This window comes from Protopterus annectens, chromosome 7.part0 (assembly GCF_019279795.1).
Source record: "Protopterus annectens isolate FY-2018-M chromosome 7.part0, PAN1.0, whole genome shotgun sequence".
NCBI classification, from domain to species: Eukaryota; Metazoa; Chordata; order Ceratodontiformes; family Protopteridae; genus Protopterus; species Protopterus annectens.
The window spans coordinates 741,144,530-741,161,885 of NC_056739.1; the positions used below are offsets into that span (position 1 = coordinate 741,144,530).

Consider the following 17,356-nt stretch of genomic DNA (forward strand, 5'->3'; position numbering starts at 1 on the left):
GTGGGAAAAGTTTTGAAATGAGTTAGTGTTCTCCTTCGGATCTCTGTGATCCATCATCAGATCCATATAAAATAAGTCGATTATAAAACTTTTGGTACTTGTGTATTATCGCAACCAGATTTTTCAGATCAAGTGCGGCTGTTTTACGATCATTTCTCCTGGCCAAAAATGATGTTAAACTGTGTTGGCAAGTGTGTATGTGTCATGGAAGTGTGTGGTGCTTTTCCTTGTAGGTTACTAACGTTTGAAAATTATGTGAAGATGCATCTGAGAGATTTGCCCAATACACACATTCCTGACTCTTTCTGTTGCTGTTAAAACGGTGAATTACATCATGTGGTTTGAAGTATAGTGGTGCATCTATGGTTCTTCTTTATACCGCATACATTTACAGCCATTATTATGTCGTTAAAACTTTTTATAGTGGGCGAGAAAAGTGCTATTTTCACTTTGTGCTGGCGTATTGTTTGACGATACCCTGTATTCTCATAATGGTACACACGTCATAACCTTGTCATTTTGTTTCTGTTTGTAACAATCTGTAGGTGGCCCGTAGTTGGAGTTGGATGCCACATGATCCACCATGGACTTGTCGCACTGTAACTTGGTGGTCTGTAATGGTGAATGGTGCTCAGTTTGCTTTCTTTTGGTTTCATAGTTTTGGAACTCCGCATAAATTTGAGGGGTGATGCTGCATTTAGGCAGTTAGCCTTCTGCAGTGGCTTGTTTGGATCCCTGTGAAATAGTATAATTGAAAAGGGAATGTCCCCATGCTGCACGATAACCTGAGATTGGTAGGGGGTGCAGACCTCCATTCTGATAAGATAATGAAACCCGAAAAAGTACATAAAATGCATTTTCCATGAATTACTGAGGATTGCAGTCAGTAAGGCAGAACACACAAACGTTCCGCGATAACATAATGAATTCTAACAACAGGTTACAAATCTGGTTGCGATAATACGCAAGTACCAAACTTTTAAATACTGAAACATACCCAGCCTATCTGGGGAATACATTATCCCATATCCTGTCTTGAGATTCCGGCTGTCTTTGCATTGCTGATCCCCGTACAGTGCTACACTGTCTTGTGTATCTGCAGCCCTAGGCTCCACCATAGTAATTTGGGATTTTGATGGCTGGCTCCTTAACACCAGGGCCTCTATCATGGTAAGGTTTTGTCATGTTAACATGTTACAGTTTGTGCCCCCTGCCTAGCAGTTCTACCATGTAGTTAACATCACTGACCTTCCTTACTACTTTGAAGGGTCCCTCCCAAGCTGCTTGCAGCTTGTTGTCTGACAGGAATGAGAACCATGACCTGCTCCCCTACAGCTTAGTCTCTGGTTTGAGCATTCCTGTCATACCAGATATTTCTGCAGTTGGGCTTCTGCCAAGTTCTCCTGTGCGCCCCCCCCCCCCAACTATGTATACTAACTCGAGGGTCACACTACAGTGAGGAAATGGACATATTCCTTTTACTTGCCTTACAGTGCTCTAGACACTGCCAGTATCAATTGTCGGTGAAATGAAGTGTCAGTCAAATGAAGTTTGTAATTTGGTCTCAGTCAAATGAGCTTTTGACGAAATGAAAGTAACCCAAATATACTCTCTCTCTCTCTCACACACACACACACACACACACACACACACACACACACACACACACACACACTCACTCACTCACTCACTCACCTCGGAAAGGCTGCCACGTTTACTAGTTATGCCCCTTCATCTACAGGTAGTTATTCCTGCCACCAGTCAGTCTCTATCAGCTACTGTAAGGCCTTTAACAAAGGGTGTCCTGACTTGCTGTGTAATATAAATATTAACACAAATGGTAGTTTCACCAAGAGCAAGGCTGTTAGGAGTGGCCACACAGTGTCATCAAATAAATATGCAAGTACTGTCAAAACTTAAATATTTCTACACAGATCAGCCACAATGAAAGATTTAAATATATATTATAATGAATAATAAAAGAACAAGGCAATATTAAATATACATTTACAATGGCAGAGTTCAAAACCACAGGAAATGTTTAAAACAACATTTCGGGACTGCCTCAAATAAAGAAAAATATCTAAACTACGCTTCACCATATTCCTGACTGAACCTAAGAAATTACTAATAGAGCAAGGCAGATGTGTGGCGAGTGGATCTTGTTTCGGGTCCAAGATATAATGCAGAATGCTCTGTGTCATTAAGGGACTTCTCAGATTAATATGTAAAATATTACTGCTGTGATAGCTTGCAAAATGACGTAATTTCTTGTCATCTGGCACTAGTTCCCAGGTAAAACAACCATTGATGGTAGTTGGTAGCACTTGGCATCTCTCTCTAAAAATACATAGACAAGGGCTTTGCTCAGATCTTTGGCAGATACTTGAAGTCGTAAAACAATTGCATTCCTTCATGTTTTCAAGACTAGTAATTAGTTCACCCTAAAGACAATACAGAAAGCTTCCTAGCACAGACTTTGTCTGTTGCTGCATTCAGAAAGATACCATCTTTTATGGCCTAGCCTATAAAGTAATTTAATTTGATAGTTTTCTAAAGTTTGCTGGACTGAGGTTAACCTCCTTTATTCCATTTTCCACAACAGTTACAGTAGTGCATGTACATTTCTGTTCTCTTCCAGTAGGGCACACTGAGGTTACATTTTAAACACACCACTCTACAAATACTTTTTCAATGCACACATCTGTACAAGCAGTTTGATATGTACATGACATACAGTTCTAATACATTCGTAACACAAGCATCTTGTATAAATCATTTCGATATTCACCAATGACATATAATTATTTACAAAATTCCATGATGCTGTGTTTTATGTTGCATGTGTGATAAGTGTGAATTCAAATCGAATTTGTAACCAACTGATTTGTCTTTTTTGTGTGGTCTTGGGGCAGCTTTGGAAAGTTGTGGACCAACTGACTTAAATGCATAAATAAGTTGAGTATTTCTCTCTTTGAGACATTATAAATGGGACTTGTCTATCTGCTGTAGTTGGCTCATTTGACAACTGTATAACAGGAAAGGCATGAAAATTGTAGCTTTTGAGCAAAAAGATTGATGCTAGTTTCAAATTTCACTTTTGAAATGGAGTATTTATTTTTATTATCTAGAAAACTATTGATGCAGTTGTTCGGATTATAACATCCGGAAATTTGAAAACTAACTTGATAAGAATGAAATTAATACCCTTTCCTTTGTAGAAGAAGCAGTCATGCCACTTGTGAGGGCAGCCCGTCCTCTTCCTAAAGCGAGTTCTTTAATCTCAAATGGATCATTTGAGGTATTATCTCCTCGGGCGCAGTTTCGGAGAGGGTTGAAATACAGCAATCCTGCCTCTTCCCAGAACAGTGAGTTGGAATTGCTACTAGCTGATGAGGCACCTCATGTTAAGTAAGTATTAAGTTTTACATGCAGTTTGGTTGTGTTACTGTGTTTTAATAACAATTTGAACTGTATTATGTAAGGCATCATTTCTGTATTTTGAGCTGTCGTGGCATAATTTTCCTGCCTTTTAGACCCTGATACTGTACTGTGACTCTAAAAGGACAGTAAAGCCATTTGTTTTGTTTGATTGCTGGAAGTAATTAAAGCAGAATTTTGTACATGTACCCTGTCTGTACTTGAGTTCTGGGCCCAGGTTTTTAGCTTCCGTTTAGACTATTATTTTAGTTTTTTTATAGTAAAGATGCCTAGGTTCATTGTAAAAGAGTTTTGGAACTGACAGTAGCTTGAAGGACTAAAAGTTCAAATGGTCGCAAAATGTGTTCACAGACTTTGGGGTAAAGTACCATTAGCACAGTTGCACAGATGTGTTGCCTTGGTTCCCCTTTACAATCCCGAATTACTGAAATCTCAAATTTCAGTATCTCGGGACCATAAAGGTGAAAACCAAAAATGTTGAAAGTGCATAAGCACAAATTCGAATATCTCTAATCTGCGCTTATGCAGTGCAGCAACGGGACGGGGAGTGTTTGGCCGGGATGTTTTACGGAAGTGAAGGTGAGTGAGTGTATACGAGTGTTTTTGTAAGTTGTGCGTGTGGGTTAGGGTAGGGAGGAGTGTGAGTGTTGGATATGTTTGTGTGCGCGAGGGAGTGTGAAATGTGTCTGTGTGCGAGTAATGCATTTCTTCACTATAAGTGCGATCTTGGAGTTGGTATAAGTAGGGTGGGTGTGTGGAGGGGTGCAGGGGGGCTTGCCCCCCTGCGTAGATGCAGTGTAGGATTGTGTAGTTTGTTGTGGTTTGAATGGTGTGGGTGTTGTGTGGTGTATGGTTTGTGTATGTTCGGGATTTTATTTTTCATGATTGTGTGTTTTGGGTTTGTGGGCCGTTCGACTTTATAGTTTCGAGATATTGAAATTCGAGATTTCAGTATTTCGAGATTATAAAGGGGAATAATTGCCTTACATTGAAATCCTGTTTTTCTAACAGTGGACAGACTTCGCAGTCTAAGCCTTCACATTCTGGACCTCTTAAATCATCAGCCCCCCCCCCCCCCAGCGGAGCTAGTCCTGAGGGCCCTGGGATCCATGGCAGCGGCCATCAATTTGTCACCTTTCGCTCGCCTGAAGATGAGAATCCTTCAATGGACATTGCAAGTTCAGTGGTCCATTCTTTTTTACCCCCTGTCTACACCTATTCCCCTCAGCAGGATTTGCAGGGAGTCGCTTCTTTGGTGGCTCCGCTCGAGAGACCTCCGAGAAGGCCGCCCCTTCGTTATACACCCTCCCCAAGTCACGGTGACCACGGACGCATCTCTCCTCGGGTGGGGGGGGGCATTGCATGGGCAGATCCGTCCAAGGCACGTGGACTTTCAGAGACCTCACTGCATATCAATGTCCTGGAGATGAGGGCGGTGCTTCTAGAGTTGCAGGCTCTCCATCCCCTTCTTCCTCCAGGAACTATTGCAATTCAAACCGACAACATGTCTATAGCCTGGTACATAAACAGGGGGGAACCAGATCTTATCCACTTTGCAGTGAGGCAATGAGAGTATGGGAATGGGCGATATCCACCAACCGCTTTCTCATAGCAATTCACTTTCCGGGTTGGTCAAACATCTTGGCGGACAGGTTGAGTCTAACCATCCTTTCACCTTACGAGTGGTCTCTGAACCCAGCAGTAGCGAAACAAATCTTCCTCTAATGGGGTCAACCTTGCTGTGATCTCTTCCCCTCGCCTTCGAACACAAAGTGCACTGGGGTTCTTAGCTCTGATTCCCCACCAGGGGAAGCCCCCAGAGACGCTCTAGTTCATGCTTGGCCATCCGGTCTTCTGCACGCTTATCCTCCTCTTCCATTGATGACAAAATTCTTGCAGAAAGCTCGTCTGTTGGGGAGCAGAGTTATCCTCATAGCCCCATTCTGGCCTCGTCAAACCTGATTCCCTTACCGGCGGTCTCATCTAGTACATCCTCCCTGGATCTTAGATCCCAATCCGGATCTGATCTTTATCCTTTAGGATTGAAGACCCCAGACCTGGACTACCTCAAGCTCTCGGATTGGTTGATCCAGTTCACTTAATGGCTAGGACTCCCTGTATGTCTTCCTAGGTTAAGGCCATCCTGGTGGCCGCCCATAAACAGTGTACCAGGAAAATCTATAAGAGTAAATGGAAACATTTCTCTGGGCGGAGCACAGGAACTTGGACCCCTTCACGGCTCCTATCCCAGCAGTTCTAGACTTTCTTTCCCATACTTTTCATCAAGGAGCTAGTGCTTCTACTATTAAAGTTCAGTTGGCAGCCATTTTTACTACCACGTTGGAAACAGTTCAGGGCCCCTAGCGTACTCCAAGATTTGCAAAACATTCATGAAAGGAACCTTTTTGTTAAGACCCCCCTATTAAAGATGCAGTACCTCCATGGGATCTTACCCTAGTTCTTCAAGCTCTGACTGGGCCTCCTTTCGAACCCGCGGCTTCAGTCGACTTAAAATATGTATCTTGGAAAGACGGTCTTCCTGATTGCCATTACTTCTGCTAGGAGGATATTGGAGCTTCACACTCTTTGCAGTAAGCCTCCATACATCATCTTTCATAAAGACAAGCTCTCCCTCAGGACTAATTCCTCCTTTCTGCCCAAAGTGGCTTCAGAAGCTAATATCAACCAGTCCATCAATCTACCTCTCTTCTTTCCTAATTTCCAAAACAGAGGAGAATACAGACTTCATTGTCTGGATGTTAACAGACAGTTACGTTTTTATTTAAACAGAACAGCAGATCTTCGAAAATCTGATCAACTTTTTGTTTCCTTTGCAAAATCCTGTCTGGGGAAACCAGTGACTAAAGTAACCTTAGCTAGAATGGATTTCCCAATGCATCCTCCTCAAATGCAAAAGTTCTGGTCGTCCTGAGCCCCTGAGAATGCAAGCCCATTCTACCCGATCTATGGCTACTTCTGCTGCTTTCTGGTCAAGGGTTTCTTTGGATGACATTTGCTCAGCAGCTACTTGGGCTTCCTCTCATACCTTTATTACACACTATAAATTGGATTTAATATCCAGAGGATGTGCATCTTTTGGCTCTGCAGTGCTCCGGAGTATCCTTCCATAAGGGCCTCCCAAGTTGCTGGTAGCTGGGGACTCTGTCCCACAGGGTGCTGAGCAAATGAAGTTAACTACTTCAGATAAAGAAGTTATGTACTCACCATAACGTTCCATCTGAGTAGATAACTTCATTTGTCTGCAACCGACCCTCCCTCCATCCCCCGGACCCTTAGTTCGTTATCAAAGGATCAGGATATGTCCTTGTTCAGCTGACATCACTGGAACGTATTGTAATCCTTTCCTGGGTTATAGAATTTTCCTATTGCCTTTTTTCTGGCAAACTCTATCTGAGGGTTAGAGGGAGATGGCAGGGCATTATGGGTAGGGGAGGAGCTTGGAGCTCAGATCTTTTAGCTTGGAAAGCTGCCGGCTCGGATCCAAATCGGATCCGATACCCACAGGTTGCAGACAAATGAAGTTACCTACTCAGAACGTTATGGTGAGTACATAACTTCTTTTTAATCGGGCCGACTGAGGGCTACTGCAAGCAGATAACCCAAATGTAATGACTGCAACAGTGAATACACTCTAACATCTACATTTATGGTAAGTGTACACAACTGTACTTTCCTGACACAGAGACTCCCCATACTCTGGAATAGACTGCCCATACATGTCAAGCAGAGCACCCCTTTGACCCTCTTCAAAAGGAACCTTGACTATTGGATGGGTGATGGGAAATTCACACCGGGGATCATGTCAGTCGCCCTGCTAGACAGGTCCAGGGAAGTAAATATTGTGGGAAGAAATATCCAGGGAATTATGGCTAGGCTTGTATAGGCCCTAGGGCCAATAGCCTAGTACCAACCTATGAACCTATATGTGGCCAACGTCTCTCTTTCAGGTGTTTTATGTGGAGTTCAACCTCCGAAAATGAAAGTTAGGTACCCTTCAAAAACGTCCAGGTCCATGGAATCTTTGGCATCTACAGCTTCGGAGCCGAAGACGAAAAGACAAAATTTGGATCCTAAATCTTCTGGGAGCCGACCTTTTTTTGGATCAGAGCATGTGTATTTCTATCAGTTGACTCCGATCCAACCAGAAGCACTTCAGTTTTGAAGCCTTTGCCTCACACAGCCTATTCATCCTCCTTAGATTTAGTACTGCACAAAGTGACCTCCTCCTTTCTTGAGCAGCACTTTAATCCTCCTTCAGTGGTGCCCTCTTGTACCTGCAGAAGTCTTACGGAGGCCAGTGTGGAAAGGAGGATGAGGAGATTGGTCACAGAACAGTTTCAGAAGGGAGTCTTTACAGTTTCCACCCCTTCAGGTCAGGAACATCATCTATCAGCTACTCCACTGGTAGCCCTCCTCTGACCCAATCTATGGGATTAGAGTCCTTGGGTCAGTGTGTTCCGGAACCTTCTTTGTCTGAGCTAGTTTTATCTTCAGATCCAACAGCTACTCTGAGGCAGTGGCTCCAACATCTTTGGATCTGGATAACTGATAACTTTTTGAGCTGAAGCTTCCAGGTCAGATCTAGGGGGACAGGATTGACAGATTTACGGAGCAGTCTCTTCCTCTTGGAGGTTCGGTGTTTGATAGCTTGGCTGTGGCTTCTGCCTTGGGTCGCTGGCCCTGAGTTAAAGGCACTGGTGGACCAGAAACTCATTTTCTTGGCTTCATTGGCCACCTCCTCTCAAGGGGAGTCTGCTTTCGAATTTGTGAAAGAGGGGTTTCCCCAGTAGGTCAGGCAGGTCTTTCCCCTTTGGATCCTCCCACAATGTCTCAGCTGACTTTGCACTGTGATCCTCCGGATTATAGTCCACTGGGACAGCCAACCCAGATTTCCCAGACTACCGTGCTCAGTATAGTCTTCTCATTCGATACTTCTCCAGATCATCCCACCAAAGAAGTCCTAGTAAGAGGATGTGCAGGAGGAGGCACTTGGACTCCCCCAGGAGCCAGTCACTGAGGGTACTGACTGGTGAAGGATAAGGGTCTCCCAAATCTCCACCAGATGACGTCTCATTTGGGGCATCCTTGAGATCCTGAAGCAGAAGGGTGGTTGATCTGGCTGAAACCCATTTCCTGAGGAGTCAGCATTTCTGGAAGCTTTCGAGTCTGGCCCATCTACCTCCTGGGTCACTCTGCCCATTGATGACCTCATTAACTGGGTGTCTAAGTGGGCATGTGAGGAGCCTGATACAGTTGAGCTGATCTCAGAGACCAGACAGGATTCTGGCTCCCCCTGGTAGGGGAGAGAACACTGGAATAAGGGTGTACTGGTTGATGCAATGGTCATGGCAGCAGCTACAAAAAAAGAACCCTCACGCAGAAGTGAGTTCCTCTGTCCATAACCTCAATAGAGAGTCTAGGGCTTTCAAAGATTTGGGAAGTGAGTATATGCTTTGATGACATTTGCTGTCCGATCACTGAACTACGTTGCTCACTTGATGAGATTGCAAAGGGATTTGATTAAATAGCTTTTCAAATTCCATTTCGGGAGCCAGTACTGCAGAGGTTCCAACTTCTGCGGCCTGAAAGTTGGCTACCCTTCAGCCTATTATGAATTCGCCCATGAGGCTCATCTCTCATGCTGTAGAAGGCACTTCAAGGGTGGTGGGTTCAGGCATTTCCATCAGGAGGCATGCCTAGATGTGCTTGTGACTTTGTGTAGCCCTTCAAGTCGTCTTTCATCAGTGCTCCTTTTGATGGCTCTTTGTTTGGCCACACAATAAAAGGCAGAAACTCCAGGTGTGAGGACGACAGAAAAACCCTATTAGCGGGCATGTGTTTTCCCACCCCTAATGGTCCTTTTTCAGGAACCAATGGGGATGTCAAAAGATATGGTTCGGGAAGACTCTGGGTTCTTTTTAGGTCGCATGTGGAGATAGCCCCCCCCCCCAGAGATGGGGGGTGATAATGGCAGAAAATGCCCCCATGGTAGAGGAGGCCTGCAAAACCGAGGGTCTAGGGTACTTTTTCAGACAACCCCTTTCAGCGCTCCTGAGTGTATGTCTGATTCCTTCCTGTGGAGGCAGTCGGGGGTCTTTTATCACTGCACCCAAAAGCCTGGCTAAACATAAAAGATACTAGGGTGCAGAGAATCCTTTCTAGAGGTTCTGTTATTCTCTTTTCCCTTACACCCCCGTCACCCAGGAAAATCCCCAATGTCACACCCAATTGGAGGGAAGCAGTAGCACTGGAGATTAAAAAGTTGCTAGAAAAAAGGCATCCAAGAGGTCCCTCTAGACCAAATAGAATCTGGAACTTACTCAAGATTATTTTAATGCCAAAGAAAAACTGGGACTGGAGACCAGTTTTAGATCTCGGTGTGTTGAACAAATCAGTTCAACACACCAAGTTCCCGATGGTCACAGTTCAGTCCATTCTGCCTTTTCTGAGCAAGGACAACTGGATGTGGTCGATAGTATGCATCTTGAAGGTCTGTCCCATAAAGATGAATGGATGATCAAGAAGGTACTTGCATTCCCAGCTGGGAGCCTGTCATTATCACTTAAGAGCACTGCCCTTTGGTCTCACCATGGCCCCAGGGTGTTCACCAAGTGCATGGCAGTAGTAGTGGCTCACCTGAGACTGCTGGGATTCTGGGCGTTTCCATGCTTGGATGACTGGCTCATCACTTCTTTGACTAGGCATTAACTGGTACAGGCACAAGACCAAGTCTTAACAGATTTGTTCAAATCTTGGAATAACCATGAATTACAACAAATCTCCCATATGTCCAACTCAGACTTTGGAATTTTATCGGAGCAGTGTTCAACGCAGTCTCTATGGTAGCATCTCTTCCCCTTGCAAGAGTACAAAGAAGTTGGGCCAAAAAGATAATTTGCAGTACCAGAATTTCAACCAGTTTGATTCTGCAAGCCGTAGGATCAGTGTCAGCAACAAGTCTTAGTTCTTGTAGATATCACATGCAAATTCTGCAGTGGATGCTACAAACAAAATGGTCAGTTCTCTCTCAATCCATGTTGACGAGGTACAAATAATGCAAGTATGCAAATGGCATCTCTCCTAGTGGATGCAGTTAACAGCAGTTGTTGCAAGGTCATCCTTTTTATTCTCCTTCAGCCCAAGGCCGCAGTGACCCCTCACTTCCCAGATTGGGTGGAGGGGTATTTTCTGGGGAAGACCGTCCAAGGCACTTGGTCCCCCCTGAAGAGGCCAATTTGCATATCAGTGTTCTGGAAATGAGAGCTGTGCTCCTGACATTGCATCCATTCCAACACTCTTCCTGTCGGAACAATTGCGATGCAAACGGGCGTCATGTCATTGACTTGGTACATCAACAAAAAAGGGGGAAGCAAATCTTACTTCATGTGTTGAGATGCTGTGAGGGTGTGGCAATGGGTGATCTCTTCCGACCTCTTTCGGATCACAACATACATTCCGAGGAAGTCTAACATGATGGCAGACAAACTGAAAATGTCCATTTTACTACCTCACGAGCGGTCTCTCAACAACAGTGACAGACATGATTTTCCTCCACTGGGGCCAGCCTTGCTGCCATCTCTTTGCATCTCCTCTAAACAAGTGCAGCAGCTTCTTTGCCCTAATCCCCCCATCAGGGAAGTCACTGAGGGGATGCTCTTCTCTTTCCTCACTTTATGCTATACCACTCTTCAAAAACAGACTGAAAACTTTTCTCAGAACACACTGGTTATTCCCCTGTACTAAACCTGACTAGTAAGCCGCGGTGGTGCAGCAGTAGCATTGTTGCTTGACAGCAAGAGGTTCTCCCGTTAGATTCTCTGCTGGAGTGCCTTCTCTGTGGAGTCTGCATGTCCTCCCCACGGTCGAGTGGCGTTCGAAAGACATGTGTAGAATAGGAGTGCCTTCTCTGAAGGTTGGGCGTCGAGCTGGCACCTTGGCACCCGTAAAAAATCTACTGCCGATCATTAGTGGACCGGAGTTCCGCTGTGGCGACCCCTAACTGGGAAACGCCGAAAGAAGAACTAAACCTGACTAGTCATCTGTCTCTTCAGACTAGACTCTGCCTACCCTATATTTCTCATTAACTGTTCTACTTTCCTTATTAACTACAATTAACTACAGTTTCCCTCTACATTACATTATTTTCATCCTCTGTGGATACTTTATTAATATAGTTATACAATAAGCTGCCTTTTTATATTATATACTGTACCTGCATTTTGCACTGTTATGATTTCTGCCCTCTCTGAATATTCTGTGTTAACCTGTAATGTGCATTGTATATATGACTGTTGATATTTATTTGTTGTTTTTTATTTTTCATGGAGCTTATCTCCCTGGGCCTCTACTGAAAATGGACATGTATCCAGTTAGACTAGCCCGGTCAACAAATGTAAAATAAAATAATACATATGCTAGTCTCCCGACTCCTTAAATTCCTTCAGAAAGCAGCCAGGTTGAAGAGCAAGGTCATTCTCATTGCACCTTATTGGCGTCGACAAATGTGGTTCTCCTTCATCTGGCTTATCTTCCATACCCACCTTGGATTCTGGATCCAACTCCATACCTTCTGTCTCACCGGACAGGCATGATCCACCTGGACATTTCAAACCTCAAGCTGACTGTATGGTTTCTCCAGTTCCTTCAATAGCCAGGCAACTCATACTCTCTTCACCAGTCCATTCTATTCTGTTAACTTTTCATAAACCCTCTACACAAGGAAATGGAGAAGATTTGTTTATTGGGCAGAGCAGAATCGGATGGAACTTTTCTCTGCCCCGATACATTCTGTTCTTGAAGTTGTAGTGAGTTTGTTTTAATGAGGGTGCTAGTTCATTGACTAAAGTCCAACTTGAAGTCTTTTTGAATTTCCATATGGGGTTTTGGAATTCTTTGGCTTCCTCCAACCTACCTCAAAGCATTTTTGAAAAGTACTCTTCTACTTAGACCTCCTTACAAAGATGTATAACTGCACGATACTTAAATTTGGTAGTGCAAACCTTGACACACAGTCTCCCTTTGAACCTGCAGCTAAATGTGATTTAAAATTCCTGACCTGGAAGACTATCTTTTTAGTGGCTATTACATCAGCTAGATGAATTTTAGAACTTCAAACATTATCTTCTAATCCCCCAATATTTGATTTTTCACAAGGATATGGTCACCTTACGTACCAATGCTCCTTTCTTACCTAATGTGGTGTCAGAATCCAACATTAACCAAACTATTAACCTGGTAGTATTCTTCCCAAACTTTACAAATAAAGGAGAATATATGCTGCACTTAATGAATGTTCATAGACAATCACATTTTTATCTGCACTGAACAAAGTAAATTAGAGAGTCAGACCAGCTCTTTGTTTCCTTTGCACATCACAAAGGTAACTTTGGCCATATGGAGAACAGATTGCATTTCTTTTGTCTACTGTAATGGTTTTAGAAGGGGGAGATTCAGTTTTTAAAGGCTCATTCCTGTGGCTACTTCCACTGCCTTCCAGTCTAGAGCATCCATGGGTGATTTTTGTGGCTGTAGAGCATCCATAGATGATATTTGTTCTGCTGCTACTTGGTCACCTCCTCCTACCTTTCACTCATTACAAATTGGATCTAGTCTCGAGGAGAAGAGCGGCCTTTGGCTCTATTGTACTCGGGGAATATCCTTCCTTAGAGTCCACCCACAAATGTAGGTAGCTGGGGACTGTGCCCTGTTTGAGGAATAAATGAAAATTGACAGTTTCAGATAAAGAAGTTATGTATTTACCATAATGCTCCATCTGTGTTGTCCATTTTCCTCCAACTCCCCACAATCCACCCCCCTCCATTTCTCACAAACGGCTTCTAGAGTAACGAGACCTTTAAGGACACCAAGTTCACCATATGTCCCTTGTGTTGAACTCTAGTTATGGCAGTTCTTTATACAGTAAACTCTCAGTTAACCGGAACTCAAGCAACCGGCAGAAAAATATTGAAGAAATACAGTACAATTTTCATGTGTTGCACCCCCCCCCCCCTTCCCGGAAACCTACTTGACGTTTTTAGAGTTGTACCCATCTCTCCCCAACCTGAGAACAAGGCGAATCAAAAAAATACTATAGGATACAGTATTATTCAGGCCTTTTAATAGTATCTCTCAGGCAACCAGAAACTACAGATGTTATGTAGTCCTATCTCGCCTACATTCTTCACTTGTGGGTTCAGAGCCGAATGTCGGCTCTGACTCTGTCTATCTACTAGCTCAAAAGTCTTTGACTGGCTGGGCTAAGATGGTATCCCACAATACACCACTCCACATTCCCAGATCTCGTTTGCCGCTTGTAGAGCTCAGAAGTGGTCTCTACTTGGCTGTGGCTAAGTATTGAAAAAGTCTTTTGTTTGTGGAAAATTTTTTGCTAATTCTTGGCTAAAATAACTCTGTTATTCTGTAGAGTGGTTCTTAGTGGTGTTGCTGCATTGTTTTTGTAGTGTACGAGTGTGTTGTGTGTTGTATCCCTTACACCCTCTGGCTAGGCCCGTTTAAGTTAGAGGACCTAGTCCTCCTTGTGTGATTGCTTGGTTAGTTTTTTCTTTAAGTTGAGAACCGTTTTAATTAGAGGTTCTCTCTTGTGCCTGTGTGTGTTTTGTGTTTCTGCTTCTGTGTTAGCGGTTTCCCGCCCTTTTGGTAGCGGCTACTACTATTTGTTAGAATGTCTAAGGAACAAAAAGAGCATAAGCCCTCGGGCTTTAAAAAGTGTACTAAGTGTGCCTATAAAATGTCTATCACAGATGGGCGCTCGGTCTGTGTTTACTGTCTTGGAGCCATCCACCTTCAGGAGTCGTGCAGTTTCTGCCACACCTTTAGTCCTCGGGTGCTCCAAGGGAGGAAAAACAAATTGATCCTAAAGGGACTGCTAAAACCGTCCTTTGAGGAGGATTTATCTTCGGCTCCCAGTCGAAGTCTAAATCCTCCAAATCCAAGAAGAGGTCGCCGGCTCCATCTATTGTTTTGGAGCCGCCACCTAAAATTTCCATTGTGGAATCTGCTTCCTCGGCTCCACTGACTTCGAGGCTGCAGGAAGTAACTGTATCAACTGTATGGTGACTCTGCGGCCGCTCCGATAATTTTGGAACCGATTCGGAGCCGGTCGCCAAGTTTAAGGCAAGCTTCTCCAGATAGTAGGTCTGCTTCTCCATCCATTTCCTTCAAATCCTCCAGGCTTTCCGATTTGGATATAGATAGGGTGGTGCAGAGACTCCTACAGTCGCCGGTGTTGGCCAAACTTTTCTCGGCTCCGACCCAGTCGGCCCCGGAGCCAGCTCTGTTGGTTGTACCTGCTATTCCTCTTCCGAGTGCATCCTTGTCGTCGGAGCTGGTAAGTTCCGCTCCGAGGGACGTTCCTGTGCCAGCGCAGATTCCCCAGTAGGGTTAATCTGTGCCAGCATTGGCTCCGACCCTGTCTGCTCCGTCCACAGAGTTCGAGACTCTGGTCTCCTCCATCGGGCCTGAGGGGGATGTCCCGGAGCACCAGTAGGTGCCGAGCCTTCCCCTGGGCGCCTCGGTGGCGGGGACTCCGGTCCCGGTCATGGCCTTGGAAGGTGGTCGGTCCTCCGATTCGGGAGGTCCCGCCTTCGAGGCTATGCGGAGCGCGCTGGCTAGGTCAGCTACTTCTCTCGGATCGGTCCTTCCGTCCCCTATGACACCGGCGAGAGCTTCTGACATCCACCTATCCTTGGACAGCAGGGAGCAAGGACCTAAGGACACCCCCATGAGTGGTCCCCTTCTTTCTGAGGGGCCCTCAGAGTCTGTGCCTGAGGAACCCCCCAGAAAGAAAGCTTGCAAGAGGAAGCACATAGACTTCCAGGACGAGCCCCTCACTTCCGATACTGACCTCGAGGAGTCGGAGGGGTCCCGTAAGTCTTCCTCTGAGGATGTTTTGTTCTCCGATATCCTGGAGATCTTGAAACAGAGGAGACTGGCTTTCCAAAACCCCCTCCGAGGAGTCAGTATTTCTTAAGGCGTTTGGCGCCCAGCCCTCTGCCTCCTGGGTGTCTTCCACTCTTCGAGCTCCTGGACCTTCTTTGTCGAAGGGTGTGGGAGACTCCTGACTCTGTGGCGCCGGTTCCTCGATGCCCCAACAAATTTTTGTCTGCTCCCCAAGGGAAAGAATTTTTGACAAAGGAAGTCCCAGTAGATGCTATGGTGGTGGCGGCTGCCACACAGAAGGAAGTTGCTGAGTCTTCCTCTTCGGTCCATCCCCCTAACAAGGAGTCTAGGAGGATGGATCGGTACGGGAAGCGTACATTGTCTTCAGCGACCTTTACCTTGCGGACGCTAAATTATTTGTCTCATTTCACGCGGCTCCAGAGAGATCTCCTTAAGGAGTTAGGAGATACTCTAACGGGTAACGTACCTGAGGCGGTGACTCAAATGGTCAACGCTCAGCTCTCTACCCTCCTCTCCATTGCTAACTCGTCCATGCGACTGATTTTGTACGCGGCCGCGGGAGCTAGTAGGGCGGCTAGTTCAGGGGTGGCCCTCAGGAGGCAAGCCTGGCTATGCCTGTGTCATTTTGCGGATGCCTTTAAGTCTTCCTTTACTGATGCCCCCTTCGATGGTTCCTCCTTGTTCAGGACCAAAGTCAAAGACACGCTCACCAGGTGTGAGCAAGAGGGAACGACCTTGTCTGCAGTGGGAGTCTGTTTTTCCCTCCCGTCGAGGCCTTATCCCAAGGCTCAGTGAGGGGGAAAGATGTGGTTCAAAAAATTGCAAAGGTCCTTTCCTACCGCACAGGGTGAGACCCCCCCCCCAAGTCAGGGGAGGGGGGGTCATATTCAGGGAGACGTCCCAGAGGCAGAGGGGGGCCCCCACAATTCGGGGGACCGTGATTCCTTCCGCGGTTCCCCATACTCTCATTCCTGAGGGTGTGCCCGGCTGTGCTTCTCTGGAGCCAGTCGGGGGTCGAATCTCCCAGTATCCAGAAGCCTGGGTCAGCATCACCCAGGACAGATGGGTATTGGGGATAATCGCCGGAGGTTACACCATTCCATTTCACTCCACACCTCCTCCCGTCAAAAAGATCCCAGACGTTCCACCCAGTCAAAGGGGTTAGGCAGCAACAGAGGTTTCTCAGCTGCTAGAAAAAGGAGTCATCCAACCAGTACCCCCAGACCAGATCGGATTAGGGACTTACTCAAGATTCTTTTTGGTGCCGAAAAGAACGGGGGACCTAAGACCCATTTTGGATCTCAGCCGACTCTATCATTATGTACACAAGTCCAAATTCCTGATGGTCACGCTACAATTAATTCTCCCGTTATTGGGAAAGGAAGTATGGATGTGCTCCATCGACCTGAAGGATGCTTATTACCACATCAAAATGGACAGAGCATCCAGATGTCATCTACGCTTCTGGCTGGGAGCCAGGCAATTCCAGTTTCGAGCCCTGCCCTTTGGTCTCACCACAGCCCCCAGGGTGTTCACCAAGTGCATGGCAGTGGTGACTGCTCACTTGAGACGTCAGGGATTCCAGGTGTTTCCTTACCTGGACGACTGGCTCCTATCCGCCCCCACCAACCATCTACTTCTTCAAAACAGAGATACTGTTATCGATCTTTCAACAGTTAGGCATCACAATAAACTGGAAAAAATCTGCCTTGCTTACCCTCACAGCGTGTCTTATTTATAGGAGCAGAGTTGGACACTATTAGGTTGAGAGCGTTCCTACCTATGGAAAGGATCACAGGGTTACAACGACAGGTTCGGATGATGATGCCTCTGGCACGCGTGAGGGCAAGACTAGTGCTCCAGTTACTGGGGACAACGGCATCCACTATCATGATGGTCACATTAGCGAGGTTGCATATGAGGATCCTACAGTGGCTCCTATTCACCCAATAGTCCTTTCAAAGACTACCACTAT

General features: G+C 45.6%; 1 protein-coding gene across 1 annotated transcript in view; it reads left to right on the top strand.

Moving 5' to 3' along the window:
• The window catches only part of STAG3 (stromal antigen 3), a 4,836,058-nt gene that overhangs the window by 669,143 nt on the left and 4,149,559 nt on the right, over positions 1–17,356 (top strand). Inside the window, exon 2 of the mRNA XM_044077272.1 lies at positions 3,222–3,411. Coding sequence (XP_043933207.1) covers positions 3,222–3,411 — 190 coding nt within the window. The remainder of the gene's footprint in view (positions 1–3,221; positions 3,412–17,356) is intronic.